Raw genomic sequence first — 12,901 nt, forward strand, 5'->3', positions numbered from 1 at the left:
CACAAGAAGACAGTTAATGCTATGCTTTAGTAACTTGGGAGTTAATTGACTCTGAATGATATTTACTTCCTGGTCATCTGTTCTCTTGACTTAAGCCTCAGTTGCCCTTACTTCCTAGCACCCCAAAAGCAGAGTCTCAACAAGGGACTGGATGGACCCAGGGCAAGCTGTGAGCTATGTGCTACTCTGGCATCAAAATGGGCCTGGCCAAAGTGCCATGATGCTTAGCTATAAGTAAAGAGCATGGTCATGGACAAATACTCTCATGATCCAAAAAGCAATTCTAGATTCGGACCCTGCTAGGGTTAGGAAAGATTAATCTGGTCTGAGCACTGTAGTCTGAGTCCATGGCAAGATGTTCCCCGGGAAAGCCACCCTACAAGCTCAATATATCTCTTACTATGTCCATACACAATAACTAATATTAAGAAGTAGAATTAAGATGTTAATCAAGATGTTAATTAAGTTATTGGACTAAGGAGAAGAGGAATGGCCCCTAGGTGGTATTTCTGCCCTTGAGCTGGTGGGTGGTCAGGAAGGGCTTTCTTATGTTAATTTTGCTACCTGACTGGGTGTAGCGTCTACCCCCAGTGCTGGGGAGTTGGAGAGAGACGAGAGAGTTGGAGAGATGAGAGAGAGAGAGAGAGAGAGAGAGAGAGAGAGAGAGAGAGTAGGGCAGCAAGATAGAGCATGGAGAGACTAGCTAGGGGGACAGAGAGAGAAGAATATCGAAGAAGAATACAGGAGCAGGCACGTGGAGAGAGAGAGCCAGGATGCAAGAGGGAACGTAGAGATGAGAGATGAGCGAGAGAGACAGGAGGAGACGGGAATGAGGAGCAGCATGAGACTAGAATGGGAGGCCTAGAGAGACTGGAACAGGCACTCGGGGAGAAACTTAGCTAGGGTGGGGACTGTGTTTGGAACTCCACCCCCATATTGCTTCGTGCTCATCACCTCAAGCTTCTTGAGACACAGGTCTGAGAGGAGAAATGGGCTATGTCAGCTGGTGTCAAGATGGATTTCAGTGCTAGCCCTTCACTGACTCGGTCCCTCATTTTACACTAGAAATGATGGAACTGGAAGACAGTATAGAGGTTAAGGCATTTGCCTTGCTGGTGATCAACGTGGGTTCAAGCCCAGGTACCTAATGGTCCCTAAGCACAGTAGGTCCCAGCACTACTGGGTGTGGCCCTAAATGAACAATAACAGAACAGAAACTCATGACCCAGAAATACTGATCCAAAATCGACACTAATGGGGTTTTTCTGCCCACTGCACTGCAGACTCATCTCTCTGCATCTCCTGATCCTCCCCACAGGCATCCGTGTCACTCCTGTCCTTCCTCTGTTCCTTCAGAAATGTTCCCTGGCCTTGGTTGGGGAAGCCGGCAAAGTGATGCTGTCCTGGGCTCTCTCTCTGTGCTTAGTCAGCAGCATCAAGAAGGCAGCCTGAATCTCTCCAGGGCTTTGCATCCTTCTGTCTGCTCAGAGAGACAGCCAGACTGAATGGAGGTTTAGAGACGTTTTGGAAAGAGACACCTATTTGTCAATTACCCAGTGTCTGTTGTGTGTGTATGTGTGTGTGTGTGTGTGTGTGTGTGTGTGTGTGTATGTTGTGGGGGGTTGTGGTGCTAGTAATTGTGAGTGGTTGATGAAAGGATGATGTGGCCTAATACAAAATGACTCCAGCTGATACACGGGTCAAATTATTTCCCGCCTAGGAGATAAACAGCTTCTGCTCCTCCTTCTTCTCCTTCTCTTTCTCCTTCTCCTCCTTCTTGTCCTCCTCCCTGTCCTTCTCCTCATCGTCCTCCTTTACCTCCTTCTCCGCCTCCTTTGAATCCTAATTCCCATGATCCTCTCTCCCGAACCCTTCCCCCCTCAACGTTTCCTTCACTTCCCACTTCCAGCTGAACTCTGGCAGCTTCAGAAGGGCCCTGGAAGCCGGAGGCGTTGGGTTCTTACCCTTACTAAGTAGGGGGAGGGGGGCACTTTCCTGAAACTGCGCACATGTAAGGACAGAGGCATGAGGGGGGAGGAAGCTAGCCCACGGAGGTTGAGGTGAGGCAGCTGGAGCCCCCCAGGCTCCCCAGTGAGAGGGGGCGCTGCTTGCAAGGGTGAGGGGTCAGGGCATCCCTCAGCAGGTTCTTCAGGCCCCCTAGGAAAACACTGACCAATAAATTAAGTTGAAAAAGATAAAGGTGGCAGGGAAAATGAGCCTGGAGTACTTGTCGATGGCGTGGGTGTTCTGGAAGATGCGAAGCCCCCTCTGGCCCCTCAGCGGCCCCTTCTTCCTGGAGGAGCCAGACTCGCTGGCCAGGGCTAGGTGCACCACGATTTTGTCTTGCCTTTCTTCCTCCGTCAGAATCGGGCCCCTCGGGTACCCCGCCAGGCTGTTGGCCTCGGACTCGCTGTAGCTCCCATCCAGCATCATGGTTCTGGACGGAAGGATCCCACACGCGCAGGGCAACTGGGCAGGAAACACAAGGGGTCGGGGGAAGGAGGGGTCAGGCCCGAGGGAGCGGCAGAGGGAGAGACCCAGAGCCACGGCAGGCATCCCGGGGCTACTCTGAGATGCAGGACTAGAAAGACTCTGGGCTCATTCGGTCCCAGGCTGCTGCATCCAGGCAGCCTATGAGAGCCAGCCCAGAAAAGCGTTACACTGACCCTTCTTAAGGTCCTCCCTGACTCAAAACTCCCAGGTGATTCTTCCGGAATACCAGGTTTGAGAACTTTTGCTTATTTTCTGGTTTGGTTTGGCTTTGGAGTCATATCTGGTGAAGCTCAGGACTTACTCCTGGCTCTGGGCTCAGGGGTCACTCTTGGCAGGGTCCCAGGAACATAAGTGATGCTGGGGATTCAAACTGGGTCAGCTGTGTGCAAGGCAAATGCTTAGCCCCTGCACTTTCTCTCTCCAGCCAAGAAATCTTTTGATATTAGTTCAAACACCCTCAACTGTCACACCTACTAGGACCTAGAGAATTTATCACTCCTGAGGTTACACAACATGTCTGACGCAGAACTTGAAAACCACATGTTTTGATCTCAGATACGGGAATCAGCATGTGTGGGGCAGTGCTGAGTCAAAAGATTAGATAGGGGAGAGCTCCATTTAGGGGTAAAGGGTTCATAAGGCCTCCGTGTATTATTCAATGGTCCAACTGCACAAATTATGGGAAAAACAGCTTGCACAAAACAAGAAAGGATGGATGTTCACCATGTGGGATGGAGGTATTGGTATATTATCCTGCCTCCCAACTGTTTTGGCAAGTATGAAAATCACTGTATCACAGTAGCACTGTCATCCCATTGTTCATCGATTTGCTCAAGCGGGCACCAGTAACATCTCCATTGTGAGACTTGTTGTCACTGTTTTTGGCATATTGGAATATGCCACAGGTAGCTTGCCAGGCTCTGCTGTGCGGGCGGGATACTCTTGGTAGCTTGCCGGGCTCTCCGAGAGGGACGGAGAAATTGAACCCGGGTTGGCCACGTGCAAGGCAAACACCTTACCTGCTGTGCTATTGCTCCAGCATATTTCTAAGAAATCCTGAGGGGCCCGGGAAAGTGGCTCAGTGGCAGAGCCCCTCCCTGCCTTGCCAGCATGAGGCTGCATATTCCATCCCCAGAGCCTGCCCCACACCCTTCTGCTACTTAGTTAACACAGAAGCTTCCAGCTGTTGCCTGGGCTCGTTGTTGTTGGCTGTGGGTGTGAGGCCTACTTGTTGTCACCAATTGACCCTGGGTTTAATCTTCTCAACTTAGTGGTTTTAATGTACCTCTAAGGACCCTGGTTCATGGTCCTGTGTCTCTGTTTTCCATTTGGGAAAGTGCCATAATGTGAAGCTTCACAGCCTGCTTCTTAAATCTTAAAATACCCAAATGGACAACTTTAGAATGCAAAAGTGGATGGATGACTTCATGCAAAATTGGAATTGCTTGAAATAGTCTTCTGTTTTATTTTTTGGATCACTTCTGGTAGTATTCAGGTCTTACTCCTGACTCTGTGCTCAAGGATCGCTCCTCACAGGGCTCTGAGAATCATATGTGGTGCTGAGAATCGAACCAGAGTCAGACGTGTGCGCAAGACAAATGCCTTAACCCTTATTTTATCTCTCTGGTCCCTTGAAGCATTCTTACATTTGAGGAAATCTCTTGTGGTTGTTGGGGAGAGTGTCTATTTTTTTTTTTGCCCCCAAGAGTATCTATTTTTTGACCAGATATGATTGTTTACTTATTTCTATTCTCATCCATTCTGCATCAGTAATAAAAAGGCAGGGCTGGAGAGATAGTTCAATGGGTAGGGCACTTGCCTTGCTGGAATAATCCCTGAGCACTGCTGGGCGTGGTTCCCAGGCTGACCACATACAAAGCAAGCATTCTAGTCCTTTGACCTGTCGTCCCAGCCCTGCTGAACTTTGACAGAGTTATCACAAGTTGACCATGAACACAAATTCTCCTCTTCCTTTGTGCCAACAGTCAGCTTTCTGTGATCCTGGGTAATAAAGGCGGGAACCTCTTTTAAAATAGTCCCTCCCCTTTGGCCTTTGTCTTTCCCTTTTCGATGTTGTGTATGTGTCCATCCCCCGTCCAACCAGCAGCTCAACAAGGAAACGCACCTTGTCTCGACGCTTCCGCTCTTTGCGCTCCTGCACCGTGGTCAGGTAGTTGACGGCCGCATACTCCAGCACCGAGAGGAACACGAACACGAAGCTGACCCACAGATAGATGTCCACCGCCTTGATGTAGGAGACGCGGGGCATGGAGGCATTCACGCCCGTGATGATGGTGGACATGGTCAGCACCGTGGTGATACCTGCCAAAGTCAGGCTGGGTTCAGTCTGGGCAGAGGGGAGAGCAGCCCCCTGTGTTTCCCTCCGTCACATTTAACAGTCTCTATTTCTTCCACCTAGAGAGAGAGAGATCCCCGGGCCGGGAGCGATAGCACAGCGGGTAGGGCATCTGCCTTGCACATGGCCGACCCGGGTTCAATCCACAGCATCCCATATGGTCCCCTAAGCACCACCAGGAGTAATTCCTGAGTGCAGAGCCAGGAGTAACCCCTGAGCATTGCCGCCGTGTGTGACCCCACCCCAAAAAGATATATATATATATCTTATATATAAAAGATAAAATAAAAGATATATATATACATACACACATGCGCGCGCGCACACACACACACACACACACACACACACACACACAAACACATATATATATATATATAGAGAGAGAGAGAGAGATCCACTTCCAAGCTGTGGATCCCCTGAGCACTGCCAGGAGTAATTCCTGAGTGCAGAGCCAGGAGTAACCCCTGAGCATCGCTGCCGCGTGTGACCCCACCCCAAAAGATATTTATCTATCTATCTATCTATCTATCTATCTATCTATCTATCTATCTATCTATCTATCTGTCTGTCTATCTATACATACATATTTGATATGCCAAAAACAGTAACAAGTCATCTTACACTGGAAATGTTACTGGTGCCCGCTTGAGCAAATTGATGAACAATGGGATGACAGTGCTACAGTGCAGTGCTCTGGGATTAAAGTGCTTGCCTTGCACATAGCCAGCCCTGAGTCATTCCCTGGCACTGTATACGGTCTCCTGAGCACTGCCAGGTGTGACACAAATCAAATAAATAAATAAATAAATAAATAAAGGGGAATATTATTTTAGTCAGAATTCTTGTGTGTTTGTGTTTTGCTACACTTAGTTGAGCTCAGTGCTTACTCCTGGCTCTGTGTGCTCAGGGAATGCTCCTGGCAGAACTCGGGGAGCCATATGCGATAGAGGGGTCAAACCTGGTTAGGGGCATGAGTCATAAACAGTGACTGAAAGAAGCCTCCCGAATCTTAAAAGATTCCTTGAAGATTGGAAATTCCTGGAAAACTGTCCCACTTCTTTCTTCCTTTCTGTGCTTCGTTGGTTCAACCTCACAGTTCTCAGGGCCCACCCCGATTGTGTCCACATTGACGGGTTGTAGATTCTCACTCTAGAATCCAGAGTTTGTGAAGGTCTAAAGCCACAGACCAGGGAGTGTAGCATCTCCGTCCCAGAAATCCCGTCTGGCCCCTGCTTCCAAACTTGCCACCAGTCTGAACAAGGCCAGCTACTACGGCTCCTGTACTTAGAGAACACACATTGGGCCTTTGTCCAAAGTGTTTCATTTATTTCCTTGTCTTTGGGTTTGGGACCACACCGGGCAATGCTCAGAGCAAACTCCTGGCTCTGCACTCAAAAATCACTCGTGGCGGTGCTTGGGGGACCTTATGGGATGCTGGGGACTGAACCCAGGTAGTTGTATGCAAGTCAAGGGCCCTACTTGCTGTACTATCTCTCCAACCCCCAAATTCTCGCAAGTAACCAAGTCTTGAGTTATCATGGCGTGAGTTGTAGGAGTCAAATGGGCTTTGTCTTTCTGAAAGGATTCCTGAGCAGATGGGAGAGTTCTAGCAGAGCGCCCCTGAGAGCAGTCTCTCTCAGCGAGGGGTCGTAGGGGCTGCTGTGAGCCCCCAGAATACTCCAAGAGAGCACAGGTGAGAATTATGCATGTGACTAGGGCCCGACCAGTAGGACAGTAGGTGGGGTGGTCACAGGAAGGTGGGTACAGAAATGGAGTGGTCACAGAAAGAAAACTCTCCCTGTACCCTTTGAATTAAGAAATGTGTTATCATGGTGTGTGGAGAGCCGCCACAGGACCGTGCTTTGTGGACACCTGTTTGTGGTTAATACACCGTGCTTCATAGATAACACCTGATAAGGAATCAGGATGTCTTGTCACGCCACGAGCTGTAACTAGTCTGTCAGCTGCAGACACTTGGGCGTAAGCAAGCAGCGAGGGGTATATAAGGAGGGAAGCTGCCTAGCTAGGGGATTCCTCCTTCTCTTTCCCGTTTGCATGAGAAGGTCTCTGAATAAATCACTGCAAGAATCTCCGGGTTGCGTGTTTTCTTACCTTTTTTTTTTAATCTTTTTTTTTCTTATCTTTTTTTTTTCTTTTTGGGTCACACCTGGCAATGCACAGGGGTTACACCTGGCTCTGCACTCAGGAATCACCCCTGGCAGTGCTCAGGGGACCATATAGGATGCTGGGAATCGAACCTGGGTCAGCCGCGTGCAAGGCAAACGCCCTACCCGCTGTACTATTGCTCCAGCCCCTTGATGTGTGTCTTAATGTAGTGATGGGAAAGTGAGAAACATGAGCAGGAAGCTAAGCACAGATAACCAGGGAGGGGTGGGAGCTCTGAGCAACCTGTTCTGGGAACTGGGCAGAGATAAATAAATCATAAATGTATAAATCATAAAACTGATCAGAACAGAAGGACCCAGATCTGCCTGTTTCCTAAGTGGGATGGGGAGGAGGTGCACTGAAACAATAAATAGATTAATAACTATTTATATGGGCTCTAAAACAAAATGTATCTATCACAAAGATTCCCCACAGTGGGTCCCATCTTATAAGTCCCATCTTATACCCCTCCTGCCTCAATGTACCTCCGTGTATTGTCACCAAGTAACCAAAGGAAGACCCTCATTCTTTTGCTCTTCTCTCCTTTGTCCCACAAGTGTGGTAGGTTGCCAGGAATCTTCCTATTTAAAGCTCTTCTACCTCTGCTCTGGGCCTTCTTGCAGTCCATCTTAAATAATTAAACCTCCGTCCTTTCTAACATTGTTTCTGGTGTGATTGATAGAGCAAATTTCATTACAACAAAAAGTAAGAAGGAGGCCACAGCTGGAGAAAGGTCGAGAAGCACCTGTCTAGGGACAAAGATCACCTGTGGGTAGTGGAGGCAGGTATGTGTTTGGGGGCTGAGGGCTTATGGGGAGACTGTGGCTTTTGCCAGTGACAGCCCATCAGGTAAGAGCTCCAAAGAACATTTCTATTCTTTGTGTGTGTGTGCATAGTGATCAGTGAACAAAAACAATGACCCTATTAAACTCTTGCTAATGCTTTTACCCAGAGATACTCTGGCGGGCACAGCTCGACGGTCAATCCAGAAGGACACCCAGGACAGCATGACCATCAGGGTGGCGGGGAAGTAGGTTTGGAGCAAAAAGAAGAAGATGTGACGACGCAACGTGAAGTTAATGTACAGACGGTTGTACCAGCCTGTGGGGGCACAGGAAAAAGGGAGTCAGCTCCAGTCTAAGGCAAAAGCAATCTTCCCTAGGAGTCCTTCTAAAGCCACATGAGTCATCTGTTGGCTTCAAATAACCTGCCCCAAATATCTCATAAAGAGGGAATATCTTGGGACTGGAGCAATAGCACAGTGGGTAGGGCATTTGCCTTGCACGAGGCCAACCCGGGTTTGATTCCCAGCATCCCATATAGTCCCCTGAGCATTGCCAGGGGTAATTCCTAAGTGCAATGCCAGGAGTAGCCCCTGTGCATCGCCAGGAATGACCCAAAAAGCAAAAAAAAGAGGGAATATTTTGCCAGAATATCTAGTCCATCCACTGTCTTATTCTATATTTTATAGCTTCTCTTCACAGCATCAGGGAAATATAAGCAGTGATAGATGTCATCTGGGATGTTTGATATTAGATATCTGCAAACCACATAGCTTTGTTTTCTGGGTGACTTAACACTCAAAAGTATAAGATGTTGGATGGTTCTACTTTGTTTGGGCCCGTGCAACTGAGGCAGGTTCCAACAGAGCTGGGCTCTTGTCTCTCTATTGGGAAATTGGTTGGCTCAGTCTCCACATTTATTCCCAAAAGAAACAAGTCATTCATGTGATTCTGTAGTGTTAAAATATTTCACTTCTGAGGCTTCATCTGCTCTTTGTAAAGTCACCATTTGGTCATTTATAAAATGAGAATATTGAAATGATCTATCTCATTATGCAACTTGTTTTGTTTTGTTTTGCTTTTTTTTTTTTTTTGCTTTTTTGGGTCATACCTGGCGATGCACAGAGGTTACTCCTGGCTCTGCACTCAGGAATCACCCCTGGTGGTGCTCAGGGGACCATATAGGATGCTGGGAATTGAACCTGGGTCGGCCACGTGCAAGGCAAATGCCCTACCCACTGTGCTATTGCTCCAGCTCATTATGCAACTTGGGAACCACTAATTAATATTTCTTATAAAAGATTGATACCATAGTACCAGACTGGAGCAATAGCACAGCGAATAGGGCATTTTCCTTGCATGCAGTTGACCCGGGTTCCATACCTCCATCCCTCTCAGAGAGCCTGGCAAGCTACCGAGAGTATCCTGCCCGCATGGCAGAGCCTGGCAAGCTACCTGTGGTCTATCCAATATGTCAAAAACAGTAACAACAAGTCTCACAATGGAGATGTTACTGGTGCCCATTTGAGCAAATCGATGAACAATGGGACAACAGTGCTACAGTGCTACTGTAGTACCAGAGAGATAGTATAAGGGGTAAGGCACTTGACTTGTATGCAGCTGATCCCGATTCAAATCCCTGCTTTCACATATGGTCCCCGGAGTACCAGTAGGAGTGACCCCTGAGCACAGAGCCAGGAATGAGCTCTGAGAACCACCTGGTGTGTCCCCCACCCCTACAGATCATTATCTAACCAATGGGCCATAATGGTGCCAAGGGCAGTGTGAATGTATAGAGCATCATTGAGGCTGTATCCATGCCCCACCTATTCTCACCTTAGCTCAGCCTTGGGAGAGGACTCAGAAATGGTCCTCCTCTGTATCTCAGTCTGGGGTACACATAGTGGTGACAGAACAAAATGATTTCAGGGGTCAGAGTTGAGCCAAATTCATTACAACTATAATCAAAGTCATCTCCTATTACAGAATTTGACCTGACTTCTGTAAAAATCACAAGACTAATGCAAAGATCAGTAATAGTGTCTTCTACATTCCTAAAATAATTTCCTCTGGCCATATGATTTTACGTAGCAATATTTTTTTTTCGGGTCACACCCGGTGATGCACAGGGGTTACTCCTAGCTCTGCACTCAAGAATTACTCCTGGCAGTGCTCAGGGGACCATATGGGATGCTGGGAATTGAACCCAGGTTGGCTTCATACAAGGCAAATGCCCTACCTGCTGTGCTATTGCTCCCGTCCCAGGAATACTTTTTTTATACACTCTGATTAAAAGAAAAATAATTTAAATAAATTTTTTACTGAGGGACCTGACAGATAGTACAGGAGTTAAAGTGCTTCCCCTACATGCTCGATATATATTTGATCCTGGCACCACATATGGTCCCCTGAGAATTGACAGGAATTATCTCTGAGTGCAGCCAGCTGTGGCCCCCAAACTCAAGCAAAATAACCCTTCTCTCCAGTCCAAAATCTTATCAGAGCCACACATCAACATAGCTGAGGGTTGTGAGAGTTACACTTGACACTGCTCAGGGCCAGTGGAACTGGGGACCAACCTTAGAGAGACCCCCATGCCAGCCTATGCTTTATTGCCTAAACTGTCTCCCCAGTCCTCACACTGTTTCTAATTGTTGTATTTTTTAAAGTATTTTTGTTGGAAGCAGGAAAGCTTAAGTTGAAGAGGAATTTCTAGCATTTCCTTCTATATCTCAGTCAACGGGTGGCGCGCTGGGGTACCGGTGCTGCTGTAGAAGGCCAGTCGGGATGTGGTATGAAACTTCTGAATCAGAAACTGAGACAGGGAGATCTTCTCATCTGTCTTCAGGGATTCGTCCCCATTCTTCCAGTACAGCATCAGATCTTCATCTGTGTATGCATCTTTGGGAGGAGGAAAACTCGTTAATATGATTCCTTTGTGGACTGATGCGCCAGGAAATCTTACCCCAGTGTGCGGGTCTTGATACAGTGCAAGTGCTCGGAAGCACTCACCTTCATGGTCACTCACCCTGGGCAATGACCCAGGAGGGACGGAGGTGGGCTGGTGGTTAGTCTCCCTGTACTCACAACTTTCCAGCTCCAAGGAACAGGTCTGAGAATCCAGGGGGAAGTGGCTGAAGTCCATGTTGCACATGGCCGTGACTGTGATCCTGAAACAACCCAAACATATCTGTGGACTTGGGCAGAGTCTGATTCTCCCTCTCTCCCAGAGGTAAAGCATCATGGAATCACCAAGAGTTGCCTTCTCAAGCTTCAGAAATCAGGAAACCCCGTGAGTGAAGTTACAGAACCTTAATGCTTAGACTTGAGCCTTCTCTAGATGTTCTTGGCTTCCACATACTGACGGTGTGGGCAGCTGATGGCCCACACCTGCACTCTTCTTTGCCCATTGCTTTCAGTCAAAAAGACATAGTCTCCCTCAGAGATGCCAGGCTGGGGACCTCTTTCCCTGCATTCGCATCTAATTCTGGTGACCATAGAAAATGTCTTCCCAAAGAAAGACCAGGAAAGATGTGGACTAAGGCATCTTTGGACTGTGTATCCCCAAGTCCAGAAGGAAATCTATTATGAGACACAATAAATAGTAGCTAAGTATTCTTTTATTAAAAAAATCTCCATTACCAGGACTGGAGAGAAACTACAGGGATTAAGACATTTGCTTTGTATGCAGCAAATCCTGGTTTGATTTCTGGCACCACATGGTCTCTGAGAACCACCAGGTGTGGCCCCAATATTCCCTCCACCAACACAAACAAACAAACAAACAAACCTAAAACCTTAATTTCCAGGACTTAGAAGAAAGCTCAAGGGCTGGAGCACATATTTTGCATGGAGGTCCAGGTTTGATCCCTGGCACCACATGGTCCTGAGCACTGCCAAGAGCAACCCCAAGCACTGCTGGATGTGACTCACAATAAAAATAAAGTCTTTATCCCAATATAAGAGCTAGAGACTCTTAGAAGTGAAAAGTAGAAGCTCGGCATCTTCCATGGCTCACTCAGGCCTACTCCAAGCTAAAGAGGTACAGTGAGCAGGGATGACACTTCATCTTCAGAATCTGGCACTTGGGATGCTACAAACCCCACTGACCCAGTCACTGACCCCATCACGCCAGCCATGGATCCCACTAACCCAACCATAGATCCCATTGCCCCAGCTATAGACCCCACTAACCCAGCCTTGGACCCTACTGCCTCAGCCACAGATCCCATCGACCCAGCTACAGACCCCCACTGACCCCACTGGCCCAACTAAGGACCTCACCATTCCAATAATGGACCCACTGACTCAGCCACAGACCCCACTAGCCCAACCATGAACCCTCAGAAGTAATCATGAACCACACTGACCTAACCATGGATCTCAATGATCCAACCACAGATTCCACAGACCCCACTAACCCAACCATGAACCCCACAGACCCCACCAACACAACTACAGGCCCCACAGACCCCACCAACACAACCACACGAACACAACCACAGACCCCACAGACCCCACCAACACAACCACGAGCCCCACAGACCCCACCAACATAATCACAGACCCCACCAACCCAACCATGGATCCCACCGACCCAACCATGGACCCAGCTGATCCAGCCACAGACCCCACAGACCCCACCAACACAACCACAGACCCCACCAACCCAACCATGGATCCCACCAACCCAACCATAGACCCAGCTGATCCAGCCACAGGCCCGATGGACCCCACCAACCCAACTACAGACCCCACTGACCCAACCACGACACCAGCTCTTCAGGGCCAGTGGGCCTGAGCACGGGCTCCAGAAGCACAGGCTCCACCAGTCACCTGAGGCTGTAGAGCACGTGGCCATCAGGGAACACCCTCAGCATCACGTTGTCCGTGGTGGTGTCGTGGATGAAGGAGCGCTTGGAGTGCACGAAGAACACGTCGGGCACCCAGATCTTCTTCACCAGCCGCCCGTCGAAGGTCATGCTCTTGTTGCTGGAGCTGCGGAAGGCCAGCCGCTCGTCCTTCCAGTAGTGCCGCAGGTACAGCGTCATGGTGAAGTCCTGGGGGGACAGGACAGACTTGGAAAGCTTCCCTCCCTACC

At 48.6% G+C, this 12,901-nt stretch overlaps 1 protein-coding gene across 2 annotated transcripts in view; it reads right to left on the reverse strand.

Moving 5' to 3' along the window:
• Positions 1 to 658: 658 nt before the first annotated feature.
• The window catches only part of GABRR2 (gamma-aminobutyric acid type A receptor subunit rho2), a 40,849-nt gene continuing 28,606 nt past the window's right edge, over positions 659 to 12,901 (reverse strand). Inside the window, exons 4-9 of one of the 2 annotated variants that reach the window (XM_055135929.1) lie at positions 12,637 to 12,860; positions 10,888 to 10,970; positions 10,561 to 10,701; positions 7,967 to 8,119; positions 4,619 to 4,815; positions 2,071 to 2,469 (exon numbers count right to left, since the gene is read on the reverse strand). In XM_055135929.1, the coding sequence (XP_054991904.1) occupies positions 2,158 to 2,469; positions 4,619 to 4,815; positions 7,967 to 8,119; positions 10,561 to 10,701; positions 10,888 to 10,970; positions 12,637 to 12,860 (1,110 nt within the window). In that variant the 3' untranslated portion in view covers positions 2,071 to 2,157. Of the gene's footprint in view, positions 2,470 to 4,618; positions 4,816 to 7,966; positions 8,120 to 10,560; positions 10,702 to 10,887; positions 10,971 to 12,636; positions 12,861 to 12,901 lie in introns of both variants that reach the window. The other variant, XM_055135930.1, reaches the window with a different exon arrangement.

Source organism: Sorex araneus, chromosome 4 (assembly GCF_027595985.1).
Source record: "Sorex araneus isolate mSorAra2 chromosome 4, mSorAra2.pri, whole genome shotgun sequence".
In the NCBI taxonomy this organism is placed as follows: Eukaryota; Metazoa; Chordata; class Mammalia; order Eulipotyphla; family Soricidae; genus Sorex; species Sorex araneus.